This window comes from Callospermophilus lateralis, chromosome 17 (assembly GCF_048772815.1).
Source record: "Callospermophilus lateralis isolate mCalLat2 chromosome 17, mCalLat2.hap1, whole genome shotgun sequence".
NCBI classification, from domain to species: Eukaryota; Metazoa; Chordata; class Mammalia; order Rodentia; family Sciuridae; genus Callospermophilus; species Callospermophilus lateralis.
In genome coordinates this window covers 69120747-69140896 of record NC_135321.1, presented here as the reverse complement: position 1 = coordinate 69140896, position 20150 = coordinate 69120747, and the positions used below count along the sequence as shown (strand labels likewise).

The following is a 20150-nucleotide window of genomic DNA, read 5'->3' as shown; positions in this document are numbered from 1 at the left end:
ATTCTGTGATTCAAAGAACCCTACCAGGAAGCAAAAGTTAGCCTACCGAATTGAATTGAATGAACACTTTTGCAGATAATATCTCTAAACAAGGAATTGGTATCTAGAATATGTAATAAACTCTTCAACAATAACAAAAAATCCAGTTCAAAAATGGGCAGAGGCTGAGGATGTTGATCAGTAGGGAAGCCTAGGTGCTCTGGCAGCTCTGATTTTGATCCCCAGCATACCACAAACAACAACAACAACAAAAAACCAAAGCAAAGCAAAACAAAAAATACAAACAAGGAGAAAGTAGAGGACTTGAATCATGAGCTCATGGAAGGACACTCAATGTCACTAACCATTAGGGAAACGCCTTGTAGGATGACCATAATAATAATAGAGAAAGAAGTGGAAGACAAGTGTTGGTGAGGATTGCAGAGAAATTGGAGCCCCTATGCTTTACTAGTTGGAATATAAGTGGATACAGCTACTGTGCCAACAGTTTGGTACTTCCCCAAAATGTTGACCAATACCAGAATCAAAAGCAGGAGCTCTAGCAGACATCTGTATACAAATGTTCATTAGCCACAGTAGCTGAAAGGTAGATACAATCCAAATGTCCATCATCAGTTGAGTGGAGAAGCAAATGTAGTCTATCCTACACAATGGAATACTGTTCAACTATAAAAAGGAATAGAATTTTTATATGTGCAAGAACATGGGCAGTCCTTGAAAACATCTTGCTTAGTGAAATAAGCCAGACACAGGACAAATAGTGTTTAATTTCACTTATATGAGATCCTAGAATAGGCACATTCATTAGAGACAGAAAGCAGAATAGAGGTTTCCAGGGGCTGGAGGAAGGATAGAAAGGGAGTTGTTGTTTAATGTGTTAAAAGTTTATGTTACAAATGGGTATAGATAGTAGTGAGGAGAAGACAGTGCTGTATGTTCTATATTTAATGTCAGTGAATTATTACCACTTATAAATAGCTAAATAGTTAACTGTTATGTTTTACCACAGTAAAAAATTAAACAAGAAAAAAAAATCAGATGAGATGCCACCTCATAGTCCCTCAGATGACTAAAGTGTAAAGCCCTCGCCTGTGTTGCCCAAGATGTGCACCTCCTCTCCACAGCTCACGGGAATGTGAATGGTACACCACTTGTGACGACTGACTAGGATGAAGCATAACTTGCCGGGCAACTTGGCAGTCCAATGTTGTGTCTTTTCTCATAACCAGTGAACACACAGACACTCACTAATCTTGTGTGTGAATGTTCATAGCTGCTTCATTTGAAATAGTTCTGAATCAGAACCAATCAAAAGGATCATCAACAAGTGAATGGATAAACAAATTTTATGGGGCTGTGGGTATTGCTCAGTGGTAGAGCCCTTATCTACCATGCACAACGCCCTGGGTTCAATCTCCAGCACCACCCGCTCCCCAAAAAACCTGTTTACCATCTTTATAGAAAATGAAGACAAATCACAGACTAAGAAAATACTTCAAGTCACACATCTGCTTAGGCCTCCATGTCTAGAATATATGAAGAAGTCAGCAATAAGACAATAACTCAATTTAAAATGGGCAAAAGATTGAAATACAGATTTCACCAAAAAGTATGTACAAATAGCTAAGAAGCACCCACATGCTCTATATGAATGTTCATAGCATTACTGGTAGCAGACAAAAAGTGGGAGCAATTCAGATATCCCTCTACTCATGAAGGGTTAAACAGAGCTGGTATTTCCACACATAGAAGAATTTTCCTCAGCAAGAAGGAACTGACCCAGGCTGCAATGTGGATGAACCTCAGTAAGATTCTGAGTGAACGAATTCACTCACAAAAGTCCACAGATATTATGAATCCATTTGTAGGAAATATTCAGAATAGGCAGATATAGACACAGAAAAGAAATTGGTTGTTTGGGCTTGGGGAAGGAACAGAAGGGGAAGGAATTCCTACAAATGAACACTCAGGAGCTTTCTAAGGTGATGGGAATGTTCTAAAGCTAGATGATGCTGATGATTTTGTAACTGAGGAAATATATTAACATCATTGAACAGTACACTTAAAATAGATCAATTTTGTAGTATTATGATGTATGCCTAAAAAACAAGATTCTCTAGGTAGCAAGAAGAATATTTAGACGCACTTATTTACATGTCAGGTAAAGACTTCGATTATGTTGAATAATTTATCTTTTGAATAATATAATTTGAAAAATTTTAAAGGGAACTTAAAAATGGATAAGATCAGTGTGTATACACTCTCTACACCTGACTCCCAAAATGTCATATAGTTAAAAAATTTTTAAAAATCAACTAGGAATAAACAAAATGATAATAACAACAATAATAATAAAACACTGTTAACACCTGGAAATAACCAATCACAGACTTGGAAGCTGTTTGCAACTTATAAAACTGATAAAAAAAAGTTAGTATGCAAAATGTGGAAGGACTACCACAAACCAGTTATAAAAGGCAGATACTCTGCTCTGGAAATGGGCAAGGAACATAAGCAGATCATTACCAAAGAGGAAAACTCAATGGATAGTAAACATTAAAGGAATTATTCAGGAATGACATTAAAAATATGGCAGAATAGGAAGCCTGGATCTCATTCTCCCACAGAGACATCAGCTTAAAAATAGTATGTGGTAATGTTTTGAACAACTAATAATTAAAATAAATAAATAAATACATACATACGTACATACATACATAAAAACAAAATGTGTGCTGGGAAAAAGGAAAAAAAAAAAATAGTATGTGGCCAAAACAGCCATCTTGAGAACTTAGAAAGTTAAGAAGTCACCACCAAGCTGCAGACAAATTCCAAGTCAAGAACATCCACATTGAAATGGGTAAGAAAAACCTTGTCGTATCCACAGTGTAACCACTTCCCCCGCTGGCACACATGATCAGGACTTAAGTAAAAGCCCAGCTTACAACTCCTCTCTGAAAGGAACTAGAGGATTGGAACATGCATCCGTCATTTCAGCTCTTCAGGGAACTGTCCAAGGAGCTGGTTTCTGTTTCAGCTGACTCAGAGCACCACTGGGGAGCCAGCATGCTGTGGATACCTTGGGGCCACAGCGGACAAAGAAAGCTCAGTGATTTGTTGTAGCACCAAAGAATTGACCATGCTGCTTCTGGAGGCTGGACCAGCTCAGTAAGATGGGGAGAAAGTGACCAGCTATGGCCTCTCCCTTGGGAGAAAAAGAAGAGTGGAATGTGCATCTCACATTCTGGCTCTTCTGGGGGCTGCCAGAAGGACCGTGTTCTTTCTTGTCTGACTTGTAGCATTGACTGGAAACTGGAATACTTTCCATGTTTGGGGATCATGAAAAGCTCAGCTGCTTGTTGTAGTGCCAGTGAAACTGCAGTACCACATGTGTACACCAGAGGGAGCAAAAGATTATAAGCTCTTGAAAAATAAAAAGTGAAGCTCTATAATTTGTAAATTAAATGCACAAATATAAAGATGACACCTTCTTGGAAAAGGTTAGAGGGATCCCCTGAAACTCCAGTTGGGCTGATATGTGGAGGTCTTCCCTTGTGCGAATCCAGTCTGGGAAGACTGAGAGAGGTGGTGGTCATCTTTTATCTTTTTTTTTTCCCCCAGAAAACTACAAGCCCATAAAAATAACAAGACACACAAAGAAAAAGGGAATTGCAGCCTAACCAAATGAAACAGCCCCAAAGGAATGGAGATCTATGAATTACCTGACAAAGAATTCAAATAATTATCTTCAAGAGTCTCAAGTGTACTGTAAGAGAACATTGATAGACAACTAAACAAAATCAGAAAAACAGTATGTGAAATAAAATGAGAATATCAACAAAGAGATAGAGATTATAAAAACTAATTAAACAAATCTCAGTACTGAATTTGTATTCTAAACAATAAGATACTTAAACTGAAAAACTCACTAGAAGGATTCAATAGCACGCTTGATTTAGCAGAAGAAAGAAAACACAAAAACAAGCCATTTGAAATTATCAAGTCAGAGGAACAAAGAGAAGAATGAAGGATGGTGACCGAAATCCAAGGGACTTAAGCAATGTCAAGTAGAACAATGTGTAAGTGTGGGATCCCCAGGAGAAGGAGTGGATGGAGCACATACATGAAGAAACACGGCAGAATTTCCCCATCTGAGGAAGGTATCGGACATCCTGATTCAAGAAGCTCAAAGGACTTCAAGTGGGATGAATCCAAAGAAACCCACATCAAGACGTCTATAATCAAACCATCAGAAGTTAAATCTTAAAAGCAACTTGGAAAACTGACTCTTCTTGTACAGGGGAACTTCCATAAGGCTACCAGTAGAGTTCTCAGCAGAAATATCACAGCCAGAGAGTGTGGAATAAAGGAGAAATAAGGGATAAATAAAGGAGAAATTAGACCTTCTCAAATAATCAGAACCAAGGGAGTTTATCACCTCCACACCTACCTCGCAAGAACTGCTAAACAGGGTTCTTCATGTTGAAATCAAAGGACATTCAACAGCAAAATAAAAGCATACAAAGATTTAAAGCTTTCTGGTTCAGGTGAATTGAATATATAGATAAATGCCAAATCCTGTAGTACTATAATAATATTGGTACATGAATTGCTTTTAATACTGGCCCAGAACTTGAAGGATAAAGGCATAAAATAACTAAAACTAGGTGACTATTAAAATTATGATTTGTGACATTGATAACAACTGGGGAGGAGATGTAAATGAGTAGAATTTTGTATGTGATTAAGGTTATTAATTTGTAATATGTTATTAACACTCTTAAAGTGCTTTTTGTAAACTGCATAGTAACAGCAAAGATAATACCTGCAAAAGGTTCACAGAGGAAAGTGAGAGAGCAGTCAAAGCAGGAGACATAGGTAAAGCAGCAGCAGAACAAAATTCATAACTAGACGAGGAAGATAGTCAGCACACTTACTGTAAATGAATATGGACTAAACTCCTTGTTCAAAAGCAAAAGTGTCTCTAAATAGATGGTAAAATTATACCCGACTACATGATGTGTACAAGGGGCTCACTTTAGATATCAGAGCACATACAGACTGAAAGTAAAAGGGTGGAAAAAGGTGTAACATGGAAATAGTAACCCAGAGGGCGCTGGAGTAGCCCTACTGACATCAGATGTCTGTCCTAAGAGACAAGGAGCAAGTTGTATGACGATAAAACTGTCAGTTCACCAGGAGGATACAACAATTATAATTATACATGAACTTAACAGCAGAGCACCCGAATGTGTGAGGCAAACACTGATAGAAGTGATGGAAGAGCCTGGTGTGGTGGCACACTCCGTCGTCCCAGTGGCTCAGGACGCTGAGACAGGAGGATTGCAAGTTCAAAGCAGCCTCAGCAACTTAGGGAGACCCTAAGCAACCTAACAAGAGCTTGTCTCAATATAAAAAATAAAAAGGGCTGGGGATGTGGCTAAGTGATTAATCCCAAAGACCCCTCCCTCAAAAAAAAAAAAGAAAGAAAGAAATTGATGGGAGAAATAGTAACAATTATAGTAGGAGATTTCAGTATCCCACTTCCAATGATAGATCATCAGTCAGGCTGAAGATCAATAAAAAAAAAAAAAAAAAAAAAAAAACAGAATTTGAGCAATGCAGAAGGTCAATTGGAATTAGTGAACATACACAGAACACTCCACCTAGGAATAGCACAACTCAAGGACCTTTGGAACATTCTCCAAGATAGGCCACATGTTAGCCCACAAAACAAGTCATAAATTTAAGAAGATGGATGTTATATTAGGCTTCTTTTCTAATCACCATGAAGCAAATATAGAAATCAATAGCAAAAGGAAAACTGGAAGATTCACACATATATGTGTAAATTAACACAGTGTTAACCAGTGGGTCAAAGAAATCACAATGAACTCAGAAAATATCTTTGAGACAACTGTCTCTAAGGAAGTAAGTAAGTAAATAAAAGGCCTGGGTATGTTGTTCAGTGGTGGAGTACCCCATTCAATATCCTGTGATGGGAAAAAAAAAATCATAAGGGACTACTGTAAGCAATTATTTTCCAACATATTGGAAAACCCAGAACAAATGGATTATTTTCTAGAAACATACAATCTACAAGACTGAGGCATGAAGAAATAAAAAAACCTGAATGAAATCTGAATAGCTGGGCCTGCTGGCACCTATAATCCCACCTACTCAGGAAGCTGAGGCAGGAAAATCACAAGTTCCAGGCCAACCTCAGCAATTTAAAGAGACCCTGTCTCAGAATAAAAATAGTCTGGGAATATAGCTCAGTGGTACAGCACCCCGGTATTCAATCTTCAGTGCCCCCCAAATCTGAACAGACTTATAACTATTTAAAGAGGCAGAACCAATTATTCAGAATTTCTGAACAAAGAAAATTCAAAACCTGATGGCTTATCCCAATCATTTAAAGAAGAATTCTACTAAACATTCAAAGAAGAATTAATAGTAGTCCTTCTCAGACTTTCAACAAATTGAAGAAGAAGGAATACTTTCAAACTAGATTCATGGGCAATCATTACCCTGACACCAAAAATCAAGCAGAGCTACTAAAAGAAAATAGATTAGCATCTGTGGTGAGTCTTGTTACAGAAATTCTTGGCAAAATTCTAAAAACTGAAGTCAACAGCACATGAAAAGGATTATGCATGACTGAGTGGAGTTCACTGCTGGAATGCAGGGTGGCCCACATACAGGGGCCCATCCATGAATCACATCAAGAAGATGGCGCAGAGGAACTACAGGAACATCTCTGTTAATGCAGAAGAAGCGCTTGACAGACTTCAACACCCATTCATGATAAAACACTCGATGAACTAGGAATAGAAAGTAATTATCTCAACATAATGAAGGTATTTTTACTTCATACTCAGTGGAGAAAGACTGAGTTTTCCCTCCGAGGTCAGGAATAAGGCAGAGTTGTCTCCATCCTTTCTTCCTGTGGTCAGTATAGGTACTAGAAGTACTTTAAAGGCTCCTATAAACTGAGGTAGTATTGGGGCTACCAGATGCAGCAGACCACAGGCAGCCCTCTGTGGATTCGGGGTGCGGCCCTTGCAGTTCCTCCTTTGGCCTGCAGCTTGCCAGGACCTGGACACAGGTCGCAGGGTGCAGCTTCCTTCAGGCCGGTTGCCCTGGGCATTCCAGCTACCTCGTGGCCAGAGCAGCTCTTCAGCGAGTGCCACACAGAATCCAGGGCACCTGCCTCCCCAGGTCGTGTCGCAGCCTCCATCCTGGCTGCCACAGCCCACAGGAATACATGGGCCACTGGCAGTGCTCACAGGGACCCTAATGTCCTCCTCCCAGACAGTTTGTTGCAAAGAACAAGAGAGAATTTAAACATTCTGTCATTAAATTGTTGATTTTACTTGGTGACAAGTGAAACTCTATTTAAAATGCAATGGCAAGACCATTTATCAGGCCTCTAAAAATAATGCAAAAAAAAAAATTAAATTGACTCCCAGATTTTTTGTTCCTTTGATGGTCTGTGTGTCTGAAGTTATGAGATCAATTTCTATATTTTCTACAAGGCTTTTTGGATCTTTTGAAATGGACTTCAAATATTCAAGTAGCAAAAAGTAAAAAAATAAAATTAAAAAAATAATGTATATATACACATACATATATACATACACCCACCCCTTGAGGAGGGGGGCACAGAAAGACAGCACGGCATTGTTGATAATGTTTAAATTTGGGGGATATTCGGCTGCTTGTACTTTCATGCTAGTGAAAGGAAAAACATGATAAGTCTCCACTGCACAAATGGACAGGAATGCCTAGAGTTAAGCATAGTGGCCTGCCCGCTGGTGGACTCTGACGTAGCCTTTTTGACTTGTAAATATTAAAAATGTACCAATAGCTTCAGATATGTGGGAGGAAGTAATGAAGTATCCTCACCTCTGTCCTAACTAGTAATGAGGACAGTCGCAGTGGCTCCCCATGCTTGGCAGCTGTCTTTTAGGTGTCATCACAGTGCCATTTTGCCACCTGATGTCATGAAGTCAGTTTCTCCTCGAGACACAAGAATGAGCTTGGCTGACTTCACAGTTCACTAGAGAACTGTGGACTCGAGGCGGAGTCCGTCACAGACTTTTAGGGGTGCAAGTTCTTTTATGGATGGCAAACAGAACTTCCTGGTTTTAGCTCTTAAAAATAAGACTTTAAAAGCTCATCAAAGCACTCACAAAGAATGGGCATCGAGTTGCTTTTAAAGTTCAGGCTTTTGATACACGAAAAAGAACTCCAAGTAGACCTTGCATTTCCCTGAAAACTGTGTATGGCCTCAGCACGTTTAGAAAAGTACATAGAAAAAATGTATCTTGTTGAGTTCTAAAATTCTTTGAGATAAAGAAAAAGACACGGAGGAGATCCAAGATGGCAGGCCAGAGGGAGGCAGCATTCAGTGTCGCTCCGTGACCTGAGACTCAAGTAGTGAGAATGCACCATGCTCATACGGGGCTCCAGGCCTCAGCGTCAGAGTAGGTCGCCTGCGCAGGACTACCAGTTACCCCAGCAGGACCATCAGCTTCAGTACTTTCGGCCACCCACCTGAGCAGAAATTACGGACACTGCTCCCATGCAGGACACCCGGAAGCTTCCCACAAGCAGGTACTCCAGCTGCCACTCCTGTGTAGACCCCCATCTACCAATGTGGGGCTCCCCAGTCGCCTCCATCTTGGCACTCTGCGGCAGTGGAGATAGTTCACTACATACAGTGGCCTGCCTGCACCCGAGAACCTCACACAAGCTGTGAAGTCAGCCAACAGCCACACGCTGCATGCCATAGAGTTCATCTCTGAACTCATTGTCCAACGCCATCTCCCACTTCCCCCACCCAACCTGACACCCCATGGCTGAAAGCAGGCGCCTCCTTCTTGGGTCACCTTCATCACCATCTTCAGTGGGTGCATTGCTCAGGTTGGAACTCTGGATGGCTAGGTACCCCATTTCTAACTTCCCCTCTCCCCAGCAACTGCTACCCCAGCATAGTGACACCCTGGTTATCTTCACCATCCTGAGAGCAGAGATACCAGCTAACAACAGACGACCCCACCTATTGGATGAGAAGGGAAGCAGGAAACAATCCCGGTTTCTTCCTTCAAGATTTTTTTCTCTCTCTCCCTTTCTATTCTCCCACCCTCATATCCCCAATATATGTGAAACCAACTACTTTGCATGAATTAGGATTTTGAGAACTGGGACGTCTGAATAGTATATTACAGCTGTATTGTATATTCTTTTTTCTTTTCTTTTTTCCCCCACCAACTTCTATTATTATAACCTTTTTTCTTTTCTTAGTATATATGTGTTTTTGTTTTATGAACTCTGTGTGTTCCCACTTAACTTGTATACCAAATAACTTCCTCTCCCTTCTCCTGCTCCTAATCTTCCTCTTTAGATTTCTCTTTCACACTTCCTAAGATGTAATAACTCTATATCCTCACTTCCTACCTCCTCGGCATATCATTGTGCTCCTCACCCCGGGTCCACTGTCAAAAACTGTAAACCCCTTTACAAACCTACTGAGTATATTGTAGATAATAATTTAATTCACTGTTTCTGCACATTATGACCACACTGTAAACATCTTAATAGCAAATATTTTTTTTTAGGGTGTATATTGTTTATATTGGGATCTGTTAACATTGTCCTTCACCTCAGAGGAGAAGTATTGGATCTCTAGAGGCATTATGACTCTATAGGGTAAAAACGGTAATGCCTAGGATCCACAGTGCTAGAAGGGAAGACATACAAGTACTATGAAAAGACAAGGGAAAAAGGTGCCCCAACCAAATCAGGATACCACATTATCAGAATCCATGGTAAGCACAGCAGAAGAAATGACAGAGAAGGAGTTCAGGATGTACATAATTCAAATGTTCTGTGAATTAAAGGATGATATAAGAGAGAAAATACAGGCAACAAATCATCAATTTGACAAAGAGCTACATAAACAAACATAGTAAGTAAAAAATTACTTCAATAGGGAGATAGAGGTTGTAAAAAAAACCCAGAAATCCTGTGAATGAAAGAAACAATAAGCCAAATTAAAAGTTCAATTGAAAACATCGCCAACAGAATAGACCACTTGGAAGACAGGACCTCAGACAATGAAGACAAAATATATAATCTTAAAAAGAATGTAGACCACACAGTGAAAATTGTAAGAAACCATGAGCAGAACAATCACGAAATATGGGATAACATTAAAAGACCAAATTTAAGAGTTATTGGGATAGAGGAAGGCATAGAGTTCCAAACCAAAGGAATGAGCAATCTAGTCAATGAAATAATATCAGAAAGTTTTCCAAACATGAAGAATGAATTGGAAAACCAAATTCAGGAGGCTTACAGGATGCCAAATGTACAAAGTCACAGATCCACACTAAGGCACATTATAATGAAAATGCCTAAAATAGAGAATAAGGACAGAATATTGAAATCCATGAGAGAAAGGACTCATTACATATAGGGGGAAACCAATTAGATTATATGCAGATTTTTCAACCCAGACCCTGAAAGCTAGAAGATCCTGGAACAACATATATCAAGCTCTAGAAAAAAAAAATGGCTACCAACCAAGAATCTTATATCCAGCAAAATTAAGCTTTAGACTTGATGATGAAATTAAAATCTTCCATGATAAAGAAAAGTTAAAAAAATTTACAACTCAAAAACCTGCACTATAGAACATCCTCTACAAAATATTCCATGAAGAGGAATTGAAAAATGACAATGAAAATTGGCAAAGGGAGATATTACACGAAGTGAAAAACTAATCAAAGTAGAAACAAAGTCAAGTTAAATAACAAAAATTTTAAAAAAAGACTGTGAATACAAATCATGTCTCAATAATAAACCTGAATGTTAACAGCCTAAACTCACTAATCAAAAGACATATACTGGAAGATTGAATTAAAAAAAAATAAAAAGACCGAACAATGTGCTACCTCCAAGAGACTCATCTCATAGGAAAAAACATCCACAGCCTCAAGGTGAAAGGTTAGGAAAAGTCATACTACTCACATGAACTGCAGAAGTAAGCAGGGCTCTCCATCCTCATATCAAATAAAGCAGACTTCAAGCCAAAGTTAATCAAAAGGGATAAAGAAGGATATTTCATACCGCTTAAGGGAACCATACATCAACATGAAGTAACATGAATAAATTTATATGCCCCAAACAATGGAGCATATAAATGTCCATCAAACAAACTCCTCTCAAGTTCAAGAGTCAAATAGACCACAAAACAATAATGCTGGGTGACTTTAACACATCTCTTTCACTAGATAGATCACCCAAAGAAACTATAGAACTCAATAATACAATCAATAACTTAGACTTACCTGATATATATATATATATATATATATATATATATATATATATATATATATAAAATTTCATCCTTCAATGAACAAATATACTTTCTTCTCAGCAGCATATACATCCTTCTCTAAAATAGATCATATGCCACAGCAACTCTTAACAAATATAAAAAAGTAGAGACATTACCCTGCATTCTATCAGATCATAATGGAGTGAAATTAGAAATAAATGATAAAATAAGAAATAAAAGCTACTCCAACACCTGGAGACTAAATAATATGCTACTGAATGAACAATGGGTTGCAAAAGACATCAAGGAGGAGATTAAAAAATTCTTAGAGGTGAATGTGAACATAGATACAATGTATCAAAATCTCTGGGACACTATGGAAGGCAGTACTAAGAGGAAAGTTCATTGCATGGAGTTCATTCCTTAAAAGAAGAAAAAGTCAACAAATAAGTGACTTAATACTACATCTCAAAGCCCTAGAAAAAGAAGAACAAATCAACACCAAAAGCAGTAGAAGACAGGAAATAATTAAAATCAGAGCTGAAATCAATGAAATTGAAACAAAAGAAACAATTGAAAAAACTGACAAAACAAAAAATTGGTTCTTTGAAAACATAAATGACAAACCCTTAGCCATGCTAATGAAGAGAAGGACAGAGAAAACTCAAATTACTAACGTATGTGATGAAAAAGGAAATATTACAACAGACACTACAGAAATACAGAAGATAATTAGAAAATATTTTGAAAACCTGTACTCCAGTAAAATAGAAAATATTGAAGGCATTGACAAATTTCTAGAGTCATATGATTTGCCCAAATTGAATCAGGATGATATACACAATTTAAACAGATCAATTTCAAGAGATGAAATGGAAGACACCATCAGAAGTCTACCAACCAAGTAAAGCCCAGGACCAGATGGATACCCAGCCAAGTTCTACAAGACCTTTAAAGAAGAACTAATAGCAATACTCTTCAATTTATTTCAGGAAATAATAAAAGACGGAGTACTTCTAAACTCATTCTATGAGGCCAGTATCACCTTGATTCCAAAACCAGGCAAAGACACATCAAAGAAAGAAAACTTCAGACCAGTATCTCTAATGAACACAGATGCAAAAATTCTCAATAAAATGCTGGCAAATCAAATACAAAAACATATCAAAAAGATAGTGCACCATGATCAAGTGGAGTTCATCCCAGGGTTGCAAATTTGGTTTAACATATGGAAATCAATAAATGCAATCCATCACATCAATAGACTTAAAGATAAGAATCTTATGATCATCTCAATAAATGCAGAAAAAGCATTTGACAAAAATACAGCACCCCTTTATGTTCAAAACACTGAAAAACTAGGAATAACAGCATCATATTTCAACATTGTAAAAGCTATCTATACTAAGCCCTAGGCCAACATCATTCTAAATGGAGAAAAATTGAAAGCATTCCCTCTAAAAACTAGACCAAGACAGGGATGCCCTCTTTCACCACTTATATTTAATGTAGTTCTTGAAACACTGGCCAGAGCAATTAGAAGAAAGAAATTAAAGGGTTACAGATAGGAAAAGAAGAACTCAAATTAGCACTATTTGCCAACCATATGATTCAGTACCTAGAAGACCCAAAAATTTCACCAGAAAACTTCTAGAACTCGTAAATGAATTCAGCAAAATAGTAGGATACAAAATCAACACTCATAAATCAAAGGCATTTCTGTATATTAGTGACAAATCCTCTGAAAAAGAAATGAGGAAAACTACCCCATTTACAGAAGCCTCAAAAAAATTTTTTTAAATACTTGGGAATCAACCTAACAAGAGAGGTGAAAGACCTCTACAACAAAAACTACAGAACCCTAAAGAAAGAAATTAAAGAAGATTTTAGAAGGTGGAAAGATCTCCTTTATTCTTGGATAGGCAGAATTAATATTATTAAAATGACCATACTCCCAAAACACTATACAGATTTAATGCAATTCCAATCAAAATCCCAATGACAGACCTCATAGAAATAGAAAAAGCAGTCATGAAATTCATCTGCAAAAATAAGAGACCCAGAATAGCTAAAGCAATCAGCAGAAAGAGTGAAACAGGTGGTATCACTATACCAGATCTTAAACCATACTACAGAGCAATAGTAACAAAAACAGCATGGTATTGGCACCAAAATAGACAATTAGACCAATGGTACAGGATAGAGGACACAGAGACTAACCCACATAATTACAGTTATAGTAATTAGACAAAGGCACCTAAAGCATAACTTTGAGAAAAGATAGCCTCTTCAACAAATGGTGCTGGGAAAACTGGGAATCCATATGCAACAAAATTAAATTAAATCCCTATCTCTCACCAGGCACAAATCTCAACTCAAAGTAGATCAAGAATCTATGAATTAAACTAGAGACCTTGGGTCTAATAGAAGAAAAAGTAGGCCCAAAACTCTATCATATCGAATTAGACCCCAATTTCCTTAATAAGACTCTTATAGTGTAAGAATTAAAATCAAGAATTAATAAATGGGATGGAGTCAAACTAAAAATTTCTTCTCAGCAAAAGAAACAATCAGTAAGGTGAATAGAGAGCCTACATCTTGGGAGCAAATCTTTACCACTTGCACATAAGATAGAACACTAATCTCTAGGGTATATAAAGAACTCAAAAAGCTAAGCCCCCCAAAACAAATAACGCAATCAATAAATGGCCCATGGAAATGAACAGACACATCTCAGAAGGTGATATACCATCAACCAACAAATATATGAAAAAATGTTCAATATCTTTAGCAATTAGAGAAATGCCAATCAAAACTACTCTAAGATTTTATCTCACTCCAGTCAGAATGGGGGGCTATTAAGAATACAAACAACAATAAGTGTTGGTGGGGATATGGGGAAAAAGGCATGCTTATACATTGCTGATTGGACTGCAAATTGGTGCAGCCAATCTGGAAAGCAGTATGGAGATTCCTTGGAAAATTGTGAATGCAACCACCTTTTGACCTAGCTATCCCTCTCCTCAGTCTATACCCAAAGGACTTAAAAACAGCATACTACAGGGACACAGCCACATCAATGTTTATTGCAGCACAATTCACAGTAGCAAAACTGTGGAACCAACCTAAGTATCCTTCAGTAGATGAATGGATAGAGAAAATGTGGTATATATACCCAAAAGAATATTACTCAGCAATAAAAGAGAATAAAATCATGGCATTTGCAGGTAAATGGATGGAGTTGGAGAATATGTGAAGTTAGCTAAATGAAGTTAGCCAATCCCGAAAAAACAAATGCTGAATGTCTTCTCTGATAAAAGGAGGCTGATTCATAGGGTAAATTCATGTTGGGAGATGTTCTGCTAGCACAGACTCAGCCTGGTCTTAGTAAATCCAGTTAGGAATTCTGATTACATCACAGATTTGCATTCACTGGGAATAACCTAATCACCATTTCCCCCGTGCTGCTGTTGGCTGACAGAGGTGCCAGCATAGACCTCCTTCCCTGGACCTAGCTTTATGCCAAGGAATTTGTCTATATGCTTCTGAAAAGCAGGCATCTTCAACAAAGAGATAATTATGAGGCGCAGTCTGGCACCGATAGACACTTTTCAGCCATCACGAACGTATCAACCAGCCCACTCTCCTAGTGGTGGTTAAGGGAGTTTGGACCTGGAACAGGTGCTTGCTATTTCCAAAAAAAACAATAACTGGTTGGTGGCTGGTATCTATAGAACATCAGAAGCCCACATTTCTCTCTCTGCAGTTTGATCCCCACAACAGGGACCAGTTGTTCAGTTGAGGAACCCATTGAAGAGTTTGGCAGTTGATCCTGTCACCCTGACAGCCTCTCAGAAGTGCATCTGGAGTTGGGTCTGATTCTGGTGTTCACCCAAATCAGGTGAACAAGTTCACAGGCCACAATTCATGGGCTGTGTGTAAGAACACCCAGCCTCCTGGTTCCTGGCATGCTTGGAATAACCGTGACAGTCCCACTTCTGTTTTGTGCCACCTCTTGGTGCACATGTCCCAAACATGGAGCTTTGTGGGAACAAGCTACCACAGAGTGTAAGACCACACAGGTGGGCAGTTCCTCGTGATTTGTTGGACTCACATTTGGTTAAATTTATGTGGCGCAATTGATTTAGCAATGATGCTCTCAGTTTCCTTTTACTGGGTAGATCAGAACAATATCCTGTTAACTAGTAAGGTGTTTTGATTTTTTGCCTTTAGTATGTTTACCCGCAAGTACTCAGATTCTTCATTTGAACACACCTGAGAAATTGTTCCATTGATTTGACTGATAAAATGAAAAGCACAAATAACTCTCTTTAGAGACCAATATAACCAAATAAATAGTGGGAAGAGCTCAGAAAGATATAAATAAAGGGAAAAAGTACTCCAGAGACAGGGGAAATATTAAGCAATCTAAGGCTGATTGAAGATGATTAGGTTTTCATACACTGCTTTGCTGCTTTGGGGATAAGAACCTGAGGTAGGAATTAGCTCCTTTATTACAAATTGTCTCTTTTCATTTTCATATTTTACCTGGTAACCTTGTATTTTAGTTTTTAAACATTTAATTGTGAGATACTTTGACATACAGAAAATCTATGTTGTACCCATTGTCCAAATCTTACAATGTAAACATTTTATTAATAAGTATAATTGATATTTTTAAGAAAATAAAATGTTTCAATTAAAGTCAAAAGTGTCTTTGTCCCATCTTGTTTTTTTTTTTTCCCGTCCCCAGGAGTAAGCATGCCTCAGAAGTGGGTGGAGACTCCTCCGGCCATGTTGGGGACACTGTGACGTCTCAGATGTGTTGTTTGGGGTATCTCAAGGCTTTACAAGAGTAACGTCACCTTGTGCTGATCTTTGTGCAGCTTGCTTTCCTCATTCGTTATTATTATTTGAAATTTTTGTATTTGAGTCATATAGGTCTGGTTCACCCATTTAACTGCCACGTCGCAGTCTGGTCTACACAGAACCATCAGTTATCTGTGTATTCATTTCAGTACAGATACACAGCAAGGTGGAATGGGCCCTTTACAGACAGTTGATGACTGATCAGGAGAGGTGCAGGCCAGGCTGATTATGCTCCAAATTGGCTGTGTGTGTCTGCCTGTGCCCCCAGTGGCAGCATCCTGGGTTCTTTTCTCTGTGTCATCTGGTGGCTGTCCCATTGAGGTGGGCCTTTGCATGGAACACGTGAGGAGTGAGGTTGGAAGTGGTTACCCAGAGATGAGGGAGCGAGATGCCTCTGTTTTCCATAATTTCCAAGAACTGTTTGACAGATGATTTAGTTGCATCTCTAAATTTGATAAGAGTAAAAACTTCGTTATAAAAGGGAACGAGGGTTACAGGGTACATGACACATACCTGTAATCCCAGTGACTCGGGAAGCTGAGGCAGGAGGATAACCAAGTTCAAAGACAGCCTGGGCAACTTAGCAAGACCCTGTCTCAAAAACAAAATGGGCTGGGATGTAGCTTAGCGGAGCACCCCTGTGTGGGTGAGAGGGACCTGCAGCTCTGAGGGCCAGAGGTGCTGTCTGCTGTCTCATCTATGCCTGTGAGTTACACTGTCCAATCCTGGATCCGCTGGCCTCACGTACCCAGTGAGCACTTGAAAGGTGCCAAGTACCTTGGAGGCACTGGATGTTTGGTTTTATTTAATTTCAATTCAGATTGCCACACATGATGGCCAGTGCATGGAGGGCGTGCCAGGGAAGACTGCCAAGGCCGTGCTAAATCTAGACCTCCCAGCAGCGAGGGTGCTGGCTGTGCTCACAGGCAGGCTGAGCAGCGGGCCTGGCTCAGCATTCAGAGCAGCTTTAGACATGGGGAAGAGTGGAAGGAGGTAGAGCCCAAGGAACAGAAGGGGGCCCGTCACAGGAAGCAGTGTGGCCCGCAAGAGACTTCACTTGTTCACCATGTGAGTGGGGACAGGCCGCTGCAGGGCCTGGAGCAGATGGTCACATGGTCTGAAGTTTTGGAGAGCTGCTGGAACCTTCTAATGATAAGCAGTGGGAGGAAGGGCAGAAGCAGGGAGACAGGAGACAACTGCGTAGCCAGGCACAGGTGGTCATCTGGCCAGGACCAGGATGGAGGGAGGGTTCAGGGCAGGTCCATGGAGGCAGCATTGGGAAGGACACTTGGAATAGGAACTTGGGGTCCCCTTGGAGCCTGGTGAGCTGGAGGGGACTGTAGATGTGGTCCCAGGTAAAGTCTTGGTGACACTGCAACAGGATGGCAGCCCAAGGGCTCCTTCCTGGAGTCCTGATTATGAGGTCTTCCCTGTTAGGCCAGCACAGGGGCCTGCCATCCATCTCTTCACATCAGGATTTTAGACCTTTTTAATGTTTGTGGCTCTCAGATTTGGGTATTTCCTATTCTACTCCTTCCACAGGCTGGCTCCTGAGCGTTTGATGTCCCTGTCACGCATCTGTGTCCCTCTTGTTACTCTGCCTGATTGTCAACCCCTGGTGGAGGCCCTGCTCACCTACCATGGCCAAGGGCCTCAGGAGGTCCTCTGGCCCGAGCTCTTTGAAGCCATCAACGAGGCCTTTTTGCTGTAAGTAATGTCCGTTTAGCCTTCTGTCCATTCCATTTTTCCTCTACTTAGAATGCTTCCGTGCATTGGGGATGCTAGACAACACCATTGTGCAAGCATTTTGATCTCAGAACTCTTTTTACACTCCTAAAAATTATTGATGATTCCACAGAGCCTTTTAAAATATGGGTTCTATCTATGGATCAATCTATCAGTCAATCTATCTATCTATATCATATTTGAAATTAACATTTTAAAAATATTTTCTAGTCTGTAGCAGGTGGTAGAGCACTTGCCTAGCATGCGGGTACAAGGCCCTGCATTTGATCCCAGGTTCCGCAAAAAGAACACAAAAACTTAATTTAAAAAAATAATAAATTGACCATATGTTAACATAAATACCATATTTTTATGAAAAAATCATGATATTTTCCAAATCAAAAGTTGTTTGGCAGAAATGGCAGTCTTCACATTTTTGTAACAACTAGTTTCTCACGTCTGCATCTGGTGGGACACGTTGTCCTGGGTGAAGTATTTAAAGAAAATTCAGCCTCACACAGGTTTGTGGTGGGAAAGGCGGGAACATTGTAATAGCCATCTCCGGTGGTTTTGTGAATATTTTGCTTTGATGCTTCACCAAAATTTGAAAAATGGTCATTTTTTAAGAGATTGGTGGTCGTGTGGAATCTGAAGTTATACAGTGAGCCTTTCGAGTGCCATTAAATGAAAACCCACTGGTGTATCACACAGGGTTCATTTGGAAAGTCTTGGTTCATTGACTGGTTACGCAGATCCTCCAAACATAGAAATAATTCATTGTGCAGCATGAAAACTTAAAATCATTACTGCCACCACCAGTGTCATCAGAAATGCCTTTGCATGTTGGAAAGTAGCCAAACTCACGTTGGTCTTCACAGATTTTCCAAAATCCTAATTTCTGCTCAAAAGCTCCAACGTATCATGAGCCACAGATTTTGTCATTTGTTTTCCTTAAGGTGACCCAGTCACTTTGCTAGTTTTTGTGAAAGTATGTGCCAAAGACCCAAGTGTGAGTGGTCATTGTCTGCTGGTCGTTCTTCAGTATGTTTCCATGAAGGGGGAAAAGGCTGCTGCAGACTGTGTGGGTGCCTCTGCCGTCAGCCGTGCCTGGGTCACCAGCAGAAGAGCCTGCGTGCGTGCTTTCCTTTTGTCAGGACTTTGACAAGTGCTCTCAAGGGTGACAGTCTAAAAGGTCAGCTCTGCCCTGGAGGGCAGGGCGCTGAGGAATGCAGGGGGCTCTCCCAGTGTCACCAGTCACCACTGCTGCTTCTGTCCCATCAGAGCAGACCAGCCGCTGTGAGCCACACTGCAGGGCCAGCCAGGTGTGAGGCTGTGCGTCAGGCAGCCACAGTTCTGTCTGCGGGAAGATCATGGCTCACATCTAGCACATACTTTGAGATCATTTGGTTTCACCTTTTTTTTTTTTTTCCTTTTTAAATTTCTTGTAGATGGGCAGAACGCCTTTATTTTATTTATTTTTATGTGGTGCTGAGGATCGAACCCAGTGCCTCACACATGCTAGGCAAGTGCTCTGCCACTGAGCCACACCCCCAGCCCATTTGGTTCCTTTTATTTAGACTCTTAATGATCAGTTGAAATCCATGAAGACTTCTGTTGCGTAAGATCCAGGAAGGTGAATTACAGACTCTAAAACCACACGAGAAACCATTTCCTCCCCTGTTGGCTTTTATCTAGCCACTTTCTGGAGTAAAGGCCTCCACCCCGGGAATCACAGGACCCTCCCATGTGTTGTGTTACCTCTTTCTGGTGAAAGAGCTGGGAACAAGAAAGCAAAGCTTAACCCTCCTTTCTAAAGCCAGAAATCCATTCTTAAACTTAAGAAGATACAATATAAATAAGTTTAGTTTTTAAGTAAAATATTGGTGAATTCCAAAATAATCTGAACTATGTATTAAGTCTAGAGCTACAGCTGGGCACAGTGGTGCACACCTCTAAGCTGAAGCAGGAGGAATGCGAGTTCGAGACCAGCCTCTGCAATTTAGCAAGGCCCCAAGCAAGTTAGCAAGACCCTGTCTCAAAAAATACAAAGGACTCAGTGTTAAGTGCCCTTGAGTTCGATCCCCAGTAGCAAAAAAAAAAAAAAAAAAAAAAAAAAAAGTTACTGCTGAAAAAACCAACTAAATATACTTGTTTTTTGTTATCTTTCCATGTACACACAAAGGAAAATATCAGGTTTTTAAAATAG

The 20150-nt window shown here is 39.7% G+C and overlaps 1 protein-coding gene across 5 annotated transcripts in view; it reads left to right on the top strand.

Moving 5' to 3' along the window:
* Positions 1-20150, top strand: part of Fancc (FA complementation group C) — a 178368-nt gene that overhangs the window by 122580 nt on the left and 35638 nt on the right. For all 5 annotated transcript variants that reach the window (XM_076836736.2, XM_076836733.2, XM_076836734.2 and 2 more), the window contains one exon: positions 17762-17926. In XM_076836736.2, the coding sequence (XP_076692851.2) occupies positions 17762-17926 (165 nt within the window). The remainder of the gene's footprint in view (positions 1-17761; positions 17927-20150) is intronic.